This window comes from Falco cherrug, chromosome 6 (assembly GCF_023634085.1).
Source record: "Falco cherrug isolate bFalChe1 chromosome 6, bFalChe1.pri, whole genome shotgun sequence".
NCBI classification, from domain to species: domain Eukaryota; kingdom Metazoa; phylum Chordata; class Aves; order Falconiformes; family Falconidae; genus Falco; species Falco cherrug.
Genome location: NC_073702.1, coordinates 31,643,818 through 31,661,510, shown reverse-complemented (window position 1 = coordinate 31,661,510; position 17,693 = coordinate 31,643,818). Strand labels below are relative to the sequence as shown.

Genomic DNA, 17,693 nt, shown 5'->3' with positions numbered 1-17,693 from the left:
GAAAGTTTAATTGACACTAATCCTCATCTTGACTTTTGCTCACCTCCTCCTCTTTTCCCACTAAGCCTTCCCACCTTCCCACCTCAAAGCCACAGAAGCTTTACAATTTTTCTTATAAAAATATATATATTTAACCCTTTGGCAATCTCTTAATGCCCTTTTATTAAATCCCTTAACTCCTTTTATTATGTCCAGGGTAATTAAGATGATTATAAACCTCTCTTGAGAGATTATACCCTTTAATCACAGTGCATATTTGCTGAGATGTAGGCAACATTTGTGGTATATCAAATATAAAAATACTTTGGGCAAGGATGTTTAATAACAATTTTTAAAACTAAGATCTTGATTAAGGAGGTTTAGGGCATTAAAAGTCATATCTACATGTGGTCACAATGAAACATTGAAGGACTTCAAACACTTTTCCACATCTACAATGGCACAGTTATAATCAGGTTTCTCAATTTATTTCAACTTCAGCTCCTCAGCTGGCATAATCTGTCCTAATGCCATTGACTCCAAAGTTGTTACACTACTTTATACCAGCTCAGTTTTCTGGGCAACCAGAACAAATGCATGAGTAAAACCCCTTCTTAGGTCATTATTCCCCAGCCAATGATAGAAAAATCAAAGATTTTTCTTCTGGAGTAGGCTTGGATCACCTGTCTAGGACTCCCAGACTGTGCACTCATCCCATTCAGCAGCAATAACAAGGTGAATGCATCCCCTTGAAAATGCGTATGGTTTGATGTTATTGCAGTGTGGTTCTGCACTAAGTAAGCTTAGGAACCCCTGTTCCAGTGTAAAATATAAATATGCACTGAATTTTTATCATCAAGCTTTGGGGTTTAATTAGGACATTATTAGTTAGAATTTCTCACTCACAAAAGTATGCTTCATTGCCATAGAACCATGGAATCATGGAACGGTTTGGGTTGGAAGGGACCTTGAAGACCATCTAGTTCCAACCCCCCTGCCATGGGCAGGGACACCTTCCACTAGACCACATTGCTCAAAGCCCCATCCAGCCTGGCCTTGAACACTTCCAGGGATGGGGCATCCACAGCTTCTCTGGGCAACCTGTTCCAGTGTCTCACCACCCTCACAGTAAAGAATTTCTTCTTAATACTAAATCTAAATCTACCCTCTTTCAGCTTAAAACCATTACCCCCTGTCCTATTGTAACAAGGCCTGCTAAAAAGTTTGTCCCCATCTTTCTTATAAGCCCCATTTAAGTACTGAAAGGCTGCTATAAGGTCTCCCTGGAGCCTTCTCCAGACTGAACAACCCCAGTTCTCTCAACCTGTCTTCATACAAGAGGTGCTCCATCCCTCTGATCATCTTTGTGGCCCTCCTCTGGGCTCATGCCAACAGGTCCACGTCCTTCTTATGTTGCAGGCTCCAGAGGTGAATGCAGTACTCCATGTGGGGTCTCATGAGAGCAGAGTAGAGGGGAAGAATCACCTCCCTCAACCTGCTGGCTGCACTTCTTTTGATGCACCCAAGGATACTGTTGGCTTTCTGGGCTGCAAGCACACATTACTGGGTCACCTTGACTTTCTCATCCACCAACACTCCAAAGTTTTTCTCCTCAGAGCTGCTCTCAATTTCCACCCAGCCTGTATTTGTGCTTGGGATTGCCCCAACCCATGTGCAGGACCTTGCACTTGGCCTTGTTGAACTTCATGAGGTCTGCACAGGCCCATTTCTCAAGCCTGTCAAGGTCCCTCTGGACGGCATCTCTTCCTTCCATTGTGTTGACTGCACCACACAGCTTGGTGTCATCAGCAAACCTGCTGAGGGTGCACTTGATCCCAGTGTCATAAGCAGGACATGTGACAGGATAAAAGAAATCCAGAGATGGTTAAGTTGTGGTGATGCTATTATAGATGAACAAAGCAAAAGGATACGAGTGTTGCAGAAAAGATGAACTAGACAGAACTGCGTTTAAGATAACTTGACTAGTTCAAGAAAAACCTTTAAGATGTATAAGTGAAATAAAATGAGTGGAAGACATGAGTAGTAGGACTCAACTTGTAATTTAAGGCATTGGTATTAGGCATTAATGCATAGGTGTTTACATGTTCACCTGGAGTTCCTTTTATAGCCAATGGAGAGCTAATCAATATAGTGAACTAAACCTAGAGAACTAAATCAGTTCATCCTAAAATAGACACCTATAGTAAATCACTCTCCAGACTCCACTGAGTGTAATAGCACCTAGATATCAAGCTGTCAGTTAGATATCCACAAACAGAAACCTAGACTTAGGTGTCTTAAGCTGAACCTCATATTAGACATCTACAATGTTGGTACATGTATCTGGTCACCCGAGGCTTCTCTATAATCAATACAGAAAAATGAGTACTTCTAGGGTGAGATTGATCTGTGTTAGCTTAAATATTTAAGGATTAATTTAATTGTGCACTAAAAATACCTGTTTATTGACTAAAAAGTGTTGGTATCTGGTCAGATGAATCCCCCTTGCCTCCTGCACAGCTGCTTAGCTGAGGGAGGTAAAAGGAAAGAGAAGTAATAAATCACATCAGCATGAAGATGTTTAAAGGCTGAAGATAATAGAAATCATTGAAGCACATTACATTGTTATATAGCTTCATTAGCAGCATTAATGTATGTTTGGGAAAAAATCATAAATATATGGGTTCACAACACTACGGTATATCCAGTGTTGTCTTGTTACACCTATGTTCCTATTCCACTCGTGCAAGAAATAATACACTGGAGTTGAAGCACATCATGGTTTACCCAGGCTTGTTTTACCTGAAGTAGAGCTTTTAAAGAAATGTTTCCAATCATAGTTATTGAGGATGTGACTCAGGAATACTGCCTGAAAACTCTGACCAAAACTAATGATTTTAAGAAAAAACAAGAAATAAAAAGACCTCAAAAACCCAGTTTACAGTACATTTTTGGTGACCAGGCTTCTGGACAAAACTGGAGATGCTTGTATCCTCATTAGATTTTGTGTTACACTAAGAATTTTCTAACTCTTACTTAAGAATAAATTCTAGAGGGATCAACCAAACATGTTCCCAGTTTCTTTGAGTGGAGGAATATCAAGCATGAGCCTCTAGACATCTGTTTACCCATTGGTGCTTTCAGGGAGAAGTGGTTAGATATCACCATTCTTATTTTAGCATGTGATCTAGGAATCTAAATATTATTTTCTAGCTGTTTAGGACCAAATTCACAGATGCTGTACAGGTGCCTAAACTTTTAGTTTCACAGGACAAACATTTATCCAAACTATTTGGTGTTAAAAGACTGTAGTTTGAGTATTAGATGCTGTCAGATTTATATTTATGTTTAAATAATTGTGATTTCCCCAATCCTATCAACTGCTACTAACTCCAGAGTATCCTAACTTCTCACTGATCATACTTATAAAGAGGCCAAAATACTGCCGAAGCTCTAAACACAATGAACTGCTCATAGACTTACTAAGTGGAAGCCAAAGCTTCATGCTATTCTTGAACTAAGACAGAGAACTTCCATCTCACCAGTGTGCAAAATCCTGTAGACACACTCTGATTGCATCTAAGACTTTAACACCATGTGGATCTCTCCACATTACAGGTGGAAATAGCTGATGGGCAGAAGGACTGTATGATTCCCCCCACAAAAAATATGGAAATTGCACGTGCTGCTTGCTAGAACACTCATTTTGCTGATGACACCAAGCTGTGTGGTGCAGTTGACATGGTGGAGGGAAGGGATACCGTCCAGAGGGACCTTGACAGGCTTGAGAAATGGGCCTGTGCAGATCTCATGAAGTTCAACAAAGCCAAGTGCAAGGTCCTGCACATGGGTTGGGGTAATCTCAAGCACAAATACAGGCTGGGCAGAGAATGGACTGAGAGCAGCCCTGAGGAGAAAGACTTTAGGGTGCTGGTGGATGAGAAGCTCAACATGGCTCAACAATGTGCACTTGCAGTCCAAAAAGCCAACCATATCCTGTGCTGCATCAAAAGAAGTGTGGCCAGCAGGTTGAGGGAAGCGATTCTCGCCCTCTGCTCCACTGTCATGAGACCCCGGCCTGAGTACTGTGTCCAGTTCTGGGGCCCCCAACATAAGAGGGACATGGACTTGTTGGAGTGAGTCCAGAGGAGGGCCACAAAGGTGATCAGAGGGCTTGAGCACCTCTCTTGTGAAGATGGGCTGAGAGAGTTGGGCTTGTTCAGCCTGGAGAAGAGAAGGCTCTGGGGAAGACCACATAGCAGCCTTCCAGTACCTAAAGGGGGCTTATAAGAAAGGTGGGGACAAATGTTTTAGCAGGGTTTATTATGATAAGACAAGAGGTAATGGTTTTAAACTAAAAAAAGTAGATTTAGACTAGATATAAGAAAGAATTTTTTTTACAATGGGGGTGGTGAGACACTGCAACAGGTTGCCCAGAGGGGTGGTAGATGCCCCATCTGTGGAAACATTCAAGGTCAGGTTGGATGGGGCTCTGAGCAACCTAACATGGTTGAAGATGTCCCTGCTGATTGCAGGGGGGTTGAACTAGATGACCTTTAAAGGTCCCTTCCACCCCAAACTATTCTACAATTTTATGAATCTATAGAACATTCAGTCTTAATTCCTTCTATGGAACACCTGCAAAAATACACTCAAGCATCACCACTGGCTGTTAGGTCTGGTTTCATCCCCTTGTTTGCATGATTAGTTACTTTACATTTGTGGGGAAAATAATGACATCTTTCTTATTTGCACGTTTGGTGTTTTTTTCATTTTTTTCCTCCATATTACTCATACCAAACCAACATTTATCTCACAACCCCCCACACAGCCTATAGATGAATTTCTCCCTTAAAGGCACCAGCATGTTAGTGAGTCCAGGGATGTGAACATCAAAGACAGTGCAATTTCCTTTCTTTAACATCATTCCTTTCTGATCATTTGCTCCAAAAAAGATTATTAATAAAGTGCCCAATCTAATGACAATTTTAGAAGACAGAGATAATTTATAGACTGAAAAGCAAATTCATAACACTATTTCAAGGATATTTTAAGACTTATCTTAGGAATTTAAAGGAAAGATATTATCTAAGTGGTTTTAAAAACGTTTTATGAGGAGTCCCCGCTACTAGCCACCACTGAACTCTATATATGATATTGGATAGTTCCCTCATGTCCTACATAATGAACTGCAATATTAATTAATACATATTAAAAGTAAATTAATTACAAGATTAATTAAAATGTAATTATTATTAAGTCTATGTCATATTGAAGAAAGAGTTATGCCTAAATGTAATTACCATGTATTGCACAAGAAAAAAGCTTGTATACAGAGAGTAAAAATATCAATCACCATAATCAATCCAAAAAATACTCTGATTTGTTACACACATACACTGCTTTGTTCTATGTGGAAGTGAAATCTTTAAATGCTAAAACACTGCATACTTACTTGTGATGTTGTTAGGAAGCAAAATGGAGGTAAGTACCATAAAAATATTTTATTTAATTGTAACTAATATGACTATGCTGATTAACTATATAGCCTACATTCATCCACTGTTTTATTCTAAGATACAAGTCTATTAAACCTGCAGTTTTCTCCAAATCATTGCTTTAAATTTCATCTGGTAAGTAAGATCAGATATGGATCAAGTAATTTGATGATACCTAGCAGCAATAAAGACGCCCTTAACATAGTTCATGTAATCACCCCTTTCACGTTGTAATTGCTCTTTCTCCATGGTACACTGTTCCAGTAAAACCCCGATGCAGAAGCTCCAAATTGTCCTCTGGGAAGACCCTGTGTCTCTCTGGTGACTACATAAGGAGAATCAGGAAGCGAAGCAGCTAGGTGCTTGAAACTGAGTAATGCCAGTAATGCTTGTAGATTAGAAGGTGTAACTAAACAGAGGTAGAAAACACAATTCACCCTACCTCTAATATAAAACCACTATATTTAGCTGTTAGACACTGTTCTTTTACACAACGGGACTCTTGTCATAATTTTATAATGATTAATAAAGCAACTCACAGGAACGCAATCTAACCTCAGCTTCAGACAGATAACATAGAAGACAGTTCTTCTCCCCAAATGCATGTAGTATAGAAGATAGAAAGCAGATAGAAGGCAGTAAATACTTAAAGCAGACAAATGAGGTTGGGAAACTGGGATCATAGAATAAGAAAAAAAGATATAATCTTATTTTACCGTAAAATGAAAATGCCTCCACTTATCTAAATGATGTCAGATGGAAGAACTATACCATGGCAAATGATATAGCTTACAAATAGAACAGCTCTAATTGTATATATGGAGCCTAACAATGATTACTCATACAAAATGTAACTCAACAGTTCAGGGATCACTAAATAGGTCATAATTCAGTTATAAATCCAATAAATTTTAAGTCTGATAAGACTACACACCCATTCATTTCATCTTGGAGTTAAAATATACTTGCCATTAATAGTCCTTACTTTGTACATTTTTTTTTCATTTCTACATTATTTAGGTGTGTCGTGATCATAAATACAGGGAATAAAATACCTTTGCTTTTTCTTCAAAGGACCAAGTGGACAATCTTGTTACTACTTTCTTAAAATACACACTTGGCTTTATTTAGCAGCGTTCATGTATCAATACATATGGAATGCCTTGTATTCGTGCAGCATGTATACATAGCTACACATACAGCATACATAAAAGGAATGTTCACAGCTCGGAGATTAGTAATTCATTTTGTCTTCTCTGAGTCAACTGCTGCTCAAATATATATCTAACTAATCCCTAAGTAAGATCTGGCCAGAGAATCACAGATCTGAAGGCAGGGGAAATTACCACCTCATGCAACCTAACAGCAAAATGCCTGTTTTATTGTGGCCAAGTCTCCTTGCAGGGTCAGCACAAGCAGGTAGGCAGCAAAAGCTAGCACAGCCCAGTCGAAGGGAAAGCTTGTCTGGGCAGAGAGTGAGTGCTCTGAGTTCAGGCAATTGCTGAGGCAAGCTGGTGCTCTGCTTTTCGATGCTCCTGTAGTAACCAGAAGTGCCAGGGCTAAAAAACTCACCCTGCTGGCTCTACAATCAACTTCCCTTCCATATTTTGCACCATTGCTTTCCTGTGAGATTTCTGGAAGTGCTGCGTAACTTCTGTTTCTACTGAAATCCCTGCTTACTTTAAAGAGGTTGTTATGACACCTCAAATCTCTCTAAGTTTGATGCCTTTGGGCTCCTGAGAGAAGAGGCAACACATAGTTTAGGTATACAGGGGAAGGGGAAGGGGAAAGGGGGAAAAAGGAAAGGGGAAATGGATACAAGGGAAGAAAAGAATCCAAGTATAAATCATGAAGCATTTGCTGAGAGTGTGATAACATGGTACATTAAAAAGTCATTAAATTCATCATTTCAAACTTAAAACTTTAAATAAAATTAAATCTTCTGATTTAAACCAGCCAAAAGCCTGGACATTCAGGCTTAAGAATCAGATCCTTTTAAAAGTAATTTTATTCTAGTTTGGTTATCAGTATACTTACCAGGATCAAATGCGCTCTCTGCAAATTACACACATCATGAAATCTCAAGCTGTGCTGCCAAGATCTGGTGATAAGTTACTGGAACAGCAGCTTGGGGTTTGAGAAATGCACTTTCCTTTGCACTCACTGCAACAGGTGACCTAGCGGTAATGACATCATTAACACATTTCACCTTTTTACACTCTCCCGCTGGTGTTTTACTTGTACTAGTTTATGGAGGATTCATTCCATTTTGGTGTTTCAAGTCCCTTGTGTTCTTAGTGGTATTTTTAAGAAAATAAACAGACAAGTGAAAGGAGACCATCCTCTGGGATATGCAGTTTGGGAGGAAAGCATCTGATTCCATCAGCAGATTCTGTCTTGTATGAAAAAGAACTTGGGAATTTTTGTAGCAGATCAGATAAGATTGTGATCAATCTAATTCGGTTTTCCCTTCAGGAATTGGCAATAGTCACTTTTTAATAAGCAGTCATTAGGTACTTGCCACATTTTCTAACAGATTATCCAGATAGATATGTTTGCATTTGTTATGCCAATGTAGGCATATATATTAAAAAAAGAAATAGTGCCTCAGTTCATTATTTGACAGAGTCCTTTTGAGTCCGTAAGATATCATATGGATATAGGTATCTTCACTCTAGACACACATGCAGAAGGATCTTTTGTTACTGTTGTGGCTATGTGTCCTTCTCTGTATACCCTTCCGGGTACTGGTTCTTCAGAAAAGATTACTAAATTAATTATTAACCTTTTCTTTTAAAAAGCTATCTTTTGTACACCTCTCAATTCTTTTTATCATCAAAACCCACTGTTTTCTACTTAACAATTGTAATTTAATAACATCCTAGAACTGAGATTTTTGTTTACAAAAACTTTTGTCCTTGACAACTCGCTCCCTAGAGCAACAATATGAAAACAAACCTATTAAGTCCCAAAAGTTATTTAAAAGAAGAAAAAAAAAAAAAAAAGACAAGCCCAAAGTACTGGTAGTACAGAATATAGAAGCAAACAGTACAGTATATGGGAGCATTTCTGAACCGTAAGGAGCCATATTCTACCTCCATTGTGATCAGTTAGACCTTCATAATGGAATTCAGAAGGACCAGGCCAAGACTCCTACACAGAAAAATGAGGCTTTCAGATGGTGTTGTGTTGAATATCCAAACAAATCTGAGTATTTGACACCTTTATTAGACTTTTAATTGCTTGGATACCACAACAATACAAGACAGAACTGGGTTGTCTCAAGAAGAGAAAGAAGTTAATTGCTGTCTTCAACTACCTAAAGGGATGTTACAGAGAAGGTGGAGCCAGCCTCCAACCTGGGAGGTTAAAGGCAAAAAGACAGGACACAATGGGCAGGGGTTGCGGCAGGGAAAATTCCAAATAGACAGTAGGAAAATTTGTGTCAGTCATGACAGTCCAAAAATGAAATGTGTTTTTCGAAGAGGCTGTGAAATCTCCATCCTCTAAGACATTCAAACCTTTGCTGTGTATGACCCTGAGCAACCTGATCTGACCTAGAATTTGGCCCTGCCCTGAGTGGAGGATTTGGACCAGATGTTCTCCAGGAGTGGGAAGGGAAGTGAATCTGTTAAATTTAGCATGTTCAATCCTTAGTACATTCCTTGACTGTAAGAGTGACAGATCATTCTGTGATTAATTTTTGTTCAGAATATGATTTACATGTGCTAGAAAAGTATTTGGCCAGTATACAGCTGTAACTTGGGTTGTTGGTTTTTTTTTGTTATACCGAGTCTAACTGTAAACTCACGTTATAAGAAGCCCTTCTTGGAAGTCAGCAGGCACAGGTTATAGATAATACAATGGATGTTTGAAGAACTTTCCTTCTTCAAGAAGACTCATGCGACTTGTGTCTTGTTTGAAAACAGTACAACAGCAGTACAACAAAAATTGCTAACGAAAGGGGGTTTGAAAATTGTCATTAACTAGTAAAATTAAATGTACCCTTACGTTTGTCCACATCAACTGTCTCTGCTTAGGTTTTGTCTTTTACTGTTTTCTCACTGTACTGGGAAAGTGGAAGAAGCATCATGAAGCCTGTATCAAGGGAATGCAGACACGGATTCTATTCATGGAATGATTGTGGTCCTCAAGTCCCAGTTTAGAGGATAGTAAGTCTATTCAGACCAGTTCTTCAAATGGCATAAACTTGTGTAGGCCCAGCTGAATCTAAATCGTGTTACACCAATTTGTGCCTGTTGAGGATCTGTATTTACAGCACCAAAATTAAATGTCAGTTAAGTACAACTCCCGATGTTCTTCGTACAGAAGCTGGCTGCGGCCCCAGAATGCACAGGTTATGAATACACCAACAAGCTACTGCAGGGGATGGACACATGGCACATCCATTACTGTGGCAATTTTGCCCCCATACCACTCTTACTCTCCATTACTTCATGGTAAATTTGTGATGTTCTGTATCTCCATCACCAAGCAAGCTACGTCCTTTGTGGCTAAAGTAAGGGCAGATGTCCCACACTAGCTCCTTGCAAGCTGATCCTTAAAACTACTTGCTTACTGGCCATGCCTTATTTGCAGGTTCAATGTGGAGAGACATGTCAGAAATACCTGTACAGACTAGAAAATAAACAATTTCTTGCTCTCAAGGAGTTTACCAAAATGACCGAACATATTTCACAGACTTACACATCTTGCTCCTGTCACACCAAATACAATCAGAACTCTTTAGACAACTACCAGCCACGCTTTATTCAACACACACTTCATAGCTCTCTATCTTCCCTGGGATTTTTCATTTTACTAACAGCACAAGTAGTGACAAACAGGATCTTCAGCTACAAACAAGAACATTAATTCTTCTATGCAATGAGGGACCGCTTTAAGAATAAGCCTTTTGTAATGCAAATAAGAACAGCAGTCAAGTAAGATTTTGTTTACTACAAGTATTTCATTTTCTATGCTGTAGGAAGCGTACCTCCATCATTTACTTCTCCACCTGTCTACCACACCAAGGCCAGTCCCTTAGCAGAAGCATACGAGTGTGTTTGAACCCTCAGAGTTCTCTGCATACAGTAGATATTCCAGGTCATCACAAGACATAGGAGTCTTTACATTAACAGTGGTACATTCAGTCCCCTGGGATGATCCTGACATCACAAGAGATCTGAAGTATGATAAAAATAGTGAAATTGCTCTTACTACAATTGCTTTTTAACCAGAAATGGAAATGCCCTGCCTAGCTGACTTTTCATAGGGTCACCTATAGTTTGAGAGTTCAAGTGCCCAGGATAAGGGACCCTGGTTTTGTATTTCATGAACATTGCAAAGTTAAAAGATTTTATTTAAAAGAACTGCATTTAAAAGGAAAATAGTAAATGGCACATCATGTAATTGCTATTTATTTTCATAAACATGAGGTATTTCAAAGTGCTATAAGACGCAGCACTAAATGTACATCGTTGGAAGTAATTAAACACAGAACTTTGCAGTTACCCAGTTCTATGCACCAAACATTAACAAATACATTAACTGGAAGAAACAGGCTAGGAAAAGGCATATATAGTAAATTTCATTACAAAAGTTTCTTAGTTCAAAAAAGTGATAAAGTAATATCTACTCAAAACTTTCACAACTCATTTTCATACGAAAATATAAGTATCAAATTTAGTTATGTATCAGCATCATACTAAAGTATACAGGCAATGTAAGAATTAGTACAGTACATAACAGAGATTAACAATATATTTGTATACAAAAACATGCTCCTCAAACATTGAGGTATTACAGTACTTAGGTATGAACTTCCAGTCTAATACTGGTAGCAAAAGCCACCTCTCATAACCCAAGACATGTACAAAAGGCAAGTGTGTAGATGGTATTTACAGAAAATTCCCACAGGGGTACAAAATGCCAACCCCTAAAGTAACATCCGTTAGAACATAAGCACCATAAAACTTAGGAATGAACATTTTAAAACTCAACTAGATGTCATCAGCAGCTCCAAATGCTCACAACAATTAAAAAAAAAAAAAAATCCCCACCATCTACAGTTCTTAAGAAGAAAAACAAAGGCAGTCCATCGTTGTTTGGTGGTCTTGCAATAAACTCCTTGCAAGAACATCCATTTGCTCCGTACCCGGATAATAGAGTTTGTCGATTACTTCAGGGACTGGATTGAAAGTAAAACCAACATTCTTAACGTCAAAAAACACAATTTTTTTTTAAAGAATCAAAAATGTGCAAAGTGGCAATGACTGTCCTGGTCAGCCAAAAAAAACCAAAACAAAAAAAAGTTTAGCAAGTCCGCTTGTATTCTATTTTCTTTAGCAACTGCTGTTGTCTGGCTTGCAATTTTTCCTTTTCTAGCAATAACTTCTGCTCCTCTGCCTGAAGGGAATGAACATATTCAGTGGCTTTTTTCAAGATCACAACTTTTGCAGCTTTCTCATTTTTAACCAGTTCTGGAACATGGTCCCTTAACGTGAGGAAACTTGACCGTAGATCATTACGCCGTTGACGCTCCAGGATATTATGGTTGCGTCGACGTTCACTGTCCTCTGAATCAGAGTTTCGAGGACTTGAACTTTTAGACTTTGGTTGGATCGTGGGTTTTACTGGACGGGGCACCTCGGTTTTTAACTTCTTCTGCGGTGGAGCTTCTTCACTCTCCATGTATGGAGAAGGAGCTGCATAATTATGCTGCTGGTGAATTGGTGCGCAACGCTTTAAAATCAGTTCATTCTGCTGCGTCCTGACTGATGGAAAAGTGGTATTTTTAGGACGCACTGTAATAGTAAGGGTGGTAACAGCCTTGTTGGAGGAGGAGCGCCTTTTCTCCACTGTCACAACATCTATTTCTTCTTCTTCATCCTCTTCCTCCTCATCTTCATCATCTTTTGGTAATATAAGAAGGAAAACAAAAGAGACGTTACTCTCACAGAAAATACTCCAAACAAACAGCAACCCAGATGTATGTATTGACAAAGAATGTACAGCAAAAGCAGCAATGACGTAACTGATGGTAAGAACAGGGTGTGCCCACCATCTGCAGTCAGATGTAGATCTCGAAAAGTATGTAACATACATGAAATGACTGAAGAACAGTGATTTCTGTAAGTTTAGTAAGTGTAATGAGTTTTGGGGTTTTTTTAAAAACACTTTTAATCTTCAGTCAAAGTGGGGCTACCACCCACATAATCGGCAGCGGCAGAAAATCAGGTTTTAGGCAGAATGTATGTATTTTGAATGGACTCGCCGAGCTGCGGTACAAAAGGCATGCACAGTGCCACAACACAGCCCCTGCTTGGTAGAAAAACAGCCGGAAAACGAAACAATCGCTGGGTTTGTTCTGAGGCAGAAGGTGAAGCTGCTCCAGCCGGGGACCCTTTAAGCCGACGCTTGGTGCACTGCCAAGAAGACAGCTGTTGGAAGTGCTTCCTCACCCAAAGCTGTCAAACCAGACATTAAAGGGACAGCAGTCTTTGAAACCCGGGACGGATCACCAAGTTTATGGCGATGGTCAGACGGACCAGCGCATCTACACACGTGAAACCACGTCCCGGCCCAAGCGGACTCCGCTGCCGGCACAGACCACAGTGTTTCTGGGCATTTTAGGTTCTGGCAGTGCAAGCCCAGGGGCGGCTCTAAGGGGTCGCTACCCTGCTGCAGCCCTCCCAGGTCACGCCTAAGGGGGGCACACGCTCCATCCCCGCCGAACCTGGTCCCCCGGGTGCCAGTGGCAGGCCGCGCTGCTCTGCCCACCAGCCCCCCCAACAGCACGGCCGCTGGGACGGGGCACTCCAGCGACAGGGCGCAGGAGGCACGGAAGCCCCGGGGGGGGGCGGGGGGCAGCACCAGGGGGCCCCACGGGCCGGGGCTGCTGCCCCCTCCCCGTCCCCGGGGCTCCTGCCCTGCCGCTCTCCCGGCCTGCTGCTGCCGTCGCCGCTGCTGCCCCCGTGGGGCCCCGGCCGCGGGGCCCCGCCGCTGCCGCCGCGCCTGCTGCCGCCTGCCGGCGGGCCCGCGCCCCGCCCCGCCCGCCCCTGCACGTCGGTGCCGCCGACGGGGACCGAATCGGGGCGCAGCCGCCCCCGCCTGGCCTCCCGGCAGCCCGCGGAGGCGTCGCCGCCCGCAGGCCGCACCGCCAGCCCCCCTCCCCTTACTCGCACCCCGGAGACGGCCGGCGAGCGCTTACCCGAGTCGCTGAGGGTGTCGTCCCCGGAGCTGCTGCTGGCCCGGCTGTCCCCGGCGGGGCGCGGCGGGCGGCCGCCCCGCTGTGCCCAGCCGCCCGCCGCCGCCGCGGTGCGGCCCGCCGCGGCCTCCCGCTTGTTGACGGGGAAGGGGAAGACCACAGCCGGGTCCACGCACTCGGGCACGGCGCCGCCCAGCTCCGGGCGGCCGCTGGCGGCGGCGGGGCCGCTGGCGGCGGCGGCCCCCGGGGGCGGCGGCGGGGCGGCGGCGGGCGGCTTGCCCTGCAGCTTCTCGCTGACCGCCCGCTCCAGCTTCTCGCGGGCGGAGAAGCCGCTCCACATGCAGTCCTGGATGATGATGGAGTTGAGGTTGTTGGTTACGCCGAGGCCCGTCTCGAAGAAGTCCCCTCCGTCCGAGCCCCCCCACAGGTCGGCCTCGGGGGGCAGCAGGAGCAGCTCGGACGCCCAGTCCAGGGGGTCGGCGGGGCGGCAGCCCCCCAGGGCCGCCCCTCCCCACGGCACCGAGGCCCCCCCCGGGGGGTGCTCCTGAAGCCCGGCCCGGCTGGGAGACAGTGGAGGGGTGGGCAGCAGCTCAAACTTTTTCCAGATGTCCTCCCCGGGGGGAGCGGAGTCCGGCCCGCACAAATAAAAATCATCTTCGTCCGGGTAGAAACAGGGCTGCAAAGAGTCGAACTCGAGGTCTGGGTTTTTACTGACCATTCCTGGCATTGCGGGTCTCTTCTTGTTGATCCTTGGGGGAAGGCAATGGTCTTACAGACAGGTTTTATGGGTATTTCCACCAAGGGGAAGAGACCTGCAACTAAACCAAAAAAAAAAAAAAAAAAAAAAAACCCAAACCAAACCACAATTAAAACACGAAGAAACAAACAGACACGAATGCGACTCCCTTCCTCTTAATAGAAGGAAAAAAATATACAAATCTCATCAGCAATATCAAGAACGAGGGAGCCTTTTGAAAGTTGAGGAAAAAGGGATCTCACTCACACACCTTTCCTCCCGACTCAAAGACACTCAAAGCAAAGCGATCAGGTAGTGCTCCCACATGCAAAGCTTTCCGCCTTCCCCGGCGCTCCGTAAGGACACAAAACCAGGCGGCAAGGTACAGCAAGGATGCAAAGCACCTCTGTGCTTCTGCACATAGCCCTCGCCTGCTCTTCCCAAACTGCTGCAAACGCTCAAAACAGCAGAGTAACTGTAGACAGATGCTTTAATACCGTAATCTCTCCAGAAAGCCCTCTTAATATGCCAGCAAAAGTAAAGGAAGTTTACTCCTTTTGTCATCTGCGGAGCAGTGCAAAGGGGAGAGAGAAGGATGCAAAACAGGGGGCGGAGGGGCTCTTTGCAACTTCGCAAATCGCCAGTTCATTCACTCAAAGCGAGCCAGAGAAATCCGCACAAAACACAAGGCGGGGGGGGGAGGGGAAATCCAGCAGCAACACAAATTATCAACCTTATGTAATAATCTCACGCACAAAAATGCATTAAAACCACCCCGGCGCCACCAACAAAGCCTCCTGAATTGCCAAGAAGGTACGGGAAGTTTTCCCCCTCCCCCTTTCCCAGTTTAAGACAAGAGCAACGGAGAGGTTGCAAGGACGACAACTTTGCCCATTTTGCCACTTCATGCAATAAAACCTCCTGCAAACACACCAGCTTTCCAGCCCTTTCACCTCCGGAAAATGCACGCTGCTGCCCTTACCTCGGCCGGACCCCCCACTCACTAGCCACGACCAGTCAACCACAGCCCCATTCCTCTTCCGAGACCTCAGTTGCATCAGACATTAAAAAAAAACAAAACAAAACACAAAAAAACCTAAGTCCAAAAAAGACAATCAGCATCTCCCTTCAGCTCGGTTAAGGTAACGCGAAAGGAAACCGTTCTGCTGGGTTCACAACAGCTGACGCTGAAACGGAGACCAAAAGGGGAATAAAAAAAAATCCATTAAAAGCCTTATGATGAAATGCAAAGAAACGAGCCCGGCTCAGCTGCGGACTCCCCCTGCCCCGCCCCCTGATCACTTCCAGTATTGTAGATTTTTCTACTCGTGAAATACATTAAACCGTTTAAAATGCAAAGCAGTAAAGAGGCACCTACAAAACACAGGCGATCTCAAAGCGACAGCTCCGAAACAAAACAAAAATATCCTCCAGGATTTTCTTCTGCTCAATGAAAAACCCATTCACGCACTGCAATGCCCCTGCGCTTCCTTTCCCTTCCCATCCTCCCTAGTTTAGCAACTCAAATGCGATGTGGAATTGTATTTATTTGATTGGGGTTTTGTCCTGCAGCCCAGACCCTGCAGTTTCCTCTTCTTACCTCCTCGGTGATGGTGGTGGGTGTTGCAAGGGGGAGGAGTGGCGGGGGGAAAGGGGGGGGAAAAAAAAAAAGGCAAAAAAAAAAAAAAAAAAAAAAAAGCAAGCAGATGATCTTGTATGTTGCACTTTACTGAGCGCCAGCCCGCCCGGCCCCCGCGGCTGGCCCAAGCCTCCGCATTCACCCTTTGCTTGCAGACAGATGACTGTCACTGGTTGGCTTTGAAGCTGCTGGATATTATTAACCCCCCCGCCAAAAGGCATTAAAAAAAAAAAAGGAAAGAAAAGAAAAAAAGCTGACACACCCGAGGAGTGGAGCATTAAAAAAAAAAAAAATAAAAAAAAAAAAAGAGAGAGAAAAGCTAGAGGAGCCTAACCCCACCTCCCTGATTTCCATACAAGCAGGGAGGTGCCTGGCATTTGGCGCCAAAAGCACCATTCGCTCTTTATTCTCCGCAAGCAGAATGAGGTCCCGCTCCCGGTGCAAAAGGGCTAGGGGCGGGCTGGGGAGGGCGCCCGGCTGCTGCGGGGGCTGCCCCCCGTTCCACACCGCCCCGCGGCCGCTGTCCCTTTGTGTCACCCCCTCCCCGCGCCACCCCGGCCCCCCAGCTCGAGGGAAACGTCGCCACCCGCGGCCGCGACCTCCCGCGGCAACAACCCGGGGCAATTAAAAAAGCAAAAAGAGGGATAAAGGAAGTGGCTGGACGAGGGAGTCGCTGCGACTCTGGGCTTTGTAAATCAGAAGTAATAATCCTGCGGTGGCCGCCGCCACTTAGGCGAGCGGGGCTTGCACGCCGACGCCGCGCCGCCCCGGGCGGGCTGCCGGCCGGGCCCGCGCTCCCCCGCGCGCACCTCTCCGCCGCGGCGCGGCCCGGCCCGGCCCCGCGGAACTGGCCATGGACACTCGGCGGGAGCCTCCGCGCCCGCCGTTCCGCTGCCGACGGCGACACCTTGCGGAGGGCCGACAGGAGCGGCGGCGCGGCGCTCGCCCGGCGCCCCCACGCAATCCCCCCAGCGGCGGGGCACCCACCGCTCTCTCGCCTCCTTTCCCCGCGGACGCGGGGGCCGCGGCGGGGCCGGCCGCGGGACGGGACGCGACAGGACGGGAGCGCGGCGCTCACCTCGGCGGTGCGCGGCGGCGGGTACGATCCCGATCCCGATTCCGATCCGGCCGCCGCTCGGGGCGGCGCCTTCGCTCTCATAGGCTGCAGGTTGAGGCGGGGACTTGGGCGTCGCTCGCAGGAAGGCTGGTGGCGGCGGACGGCCGCTTTGTGTGCGGCGGCGGGGCTGCCGGGGCGCCGCGGGCGGGGCGCCGCCTCCCTGACCCGCCTCGCCCGACGCTGGGGGCGAGCCCGCGGTCTTCCAAACCGGCGGCCCCGAGAGGCATGACAGGGAGAGCAGCGTCGGCTGAGGCGGGGGAGGCTTCTCCTGAGAGCGGGAATAAAGCCCGAGGCGGCCCGTGTGGCCTTTCACCCCGTCCCCTCCCGGGAGCTCCGGGCCGGCCGTGCGGGAAGGTCCTGCCTCCCCCGTGTGGCGATACCGCCTTGCCTCCATGTCACACCTCGGTGGGCAGAACTTGGGGGCTCCACTAACCTTCCAGTGGCCCCCTCGCCTCCATGTCATGCCTCAGTGGCCAAAACCTGGGGGTCCACTAACCTTTCAGTGTCCAGAGGCG

The 17,693-nt window shown here is 45.4% G+C and overlaps 1 protein-coding gene across 4 annotated transcripts; it reads right to left on the bottom strand.

Annotated features, from left to right (window-relative positions):
- Window positions 1-10,870: 10,870 nt before the first annotated feature.
- Window positions 10,871-17,269, bottom strand: MYCN (MYCN proto-oncogene, bHLH transcription factor). Of its 4 annotated transcripts, none has more exons than XM_055714730.1 (3): window positions 17,140-17,269; window positions 13,690-14,504; window positions 10,871-12,391 (listed from the first exon to the last, which is right to left on the bottom strand). In XM_055714730.1, the coding sequence occupies exons 2-3, from the start codon at window positions 14,411-14,413 to the stop codon at window positions 11,793-11,795; spliced, it is 1,323 nt and encodes a 440-aa protein (XP_055570705.1). In that variant the 5' UTR covers window positions 14,414-14,504; window positions 17,140-17,269; the 3' UTR covers window positions 10,871-11,792. The 4 variants fall into 4 exon arrangements, with proteins under 4 accessions (XP_055570705.1, XP_055570706.1, XP_055570704.1 ...); XM_055714731.1 differs by having other exon boundaries at window positions 17,049-17,200; XM_055714729.1 differs by lacking the exon at window positions 17,140-17,269 and adding an exon at window positions 15,405-17,036.
- Window positions 17,270-17,693: the final 424 nt, after the last annotated feature.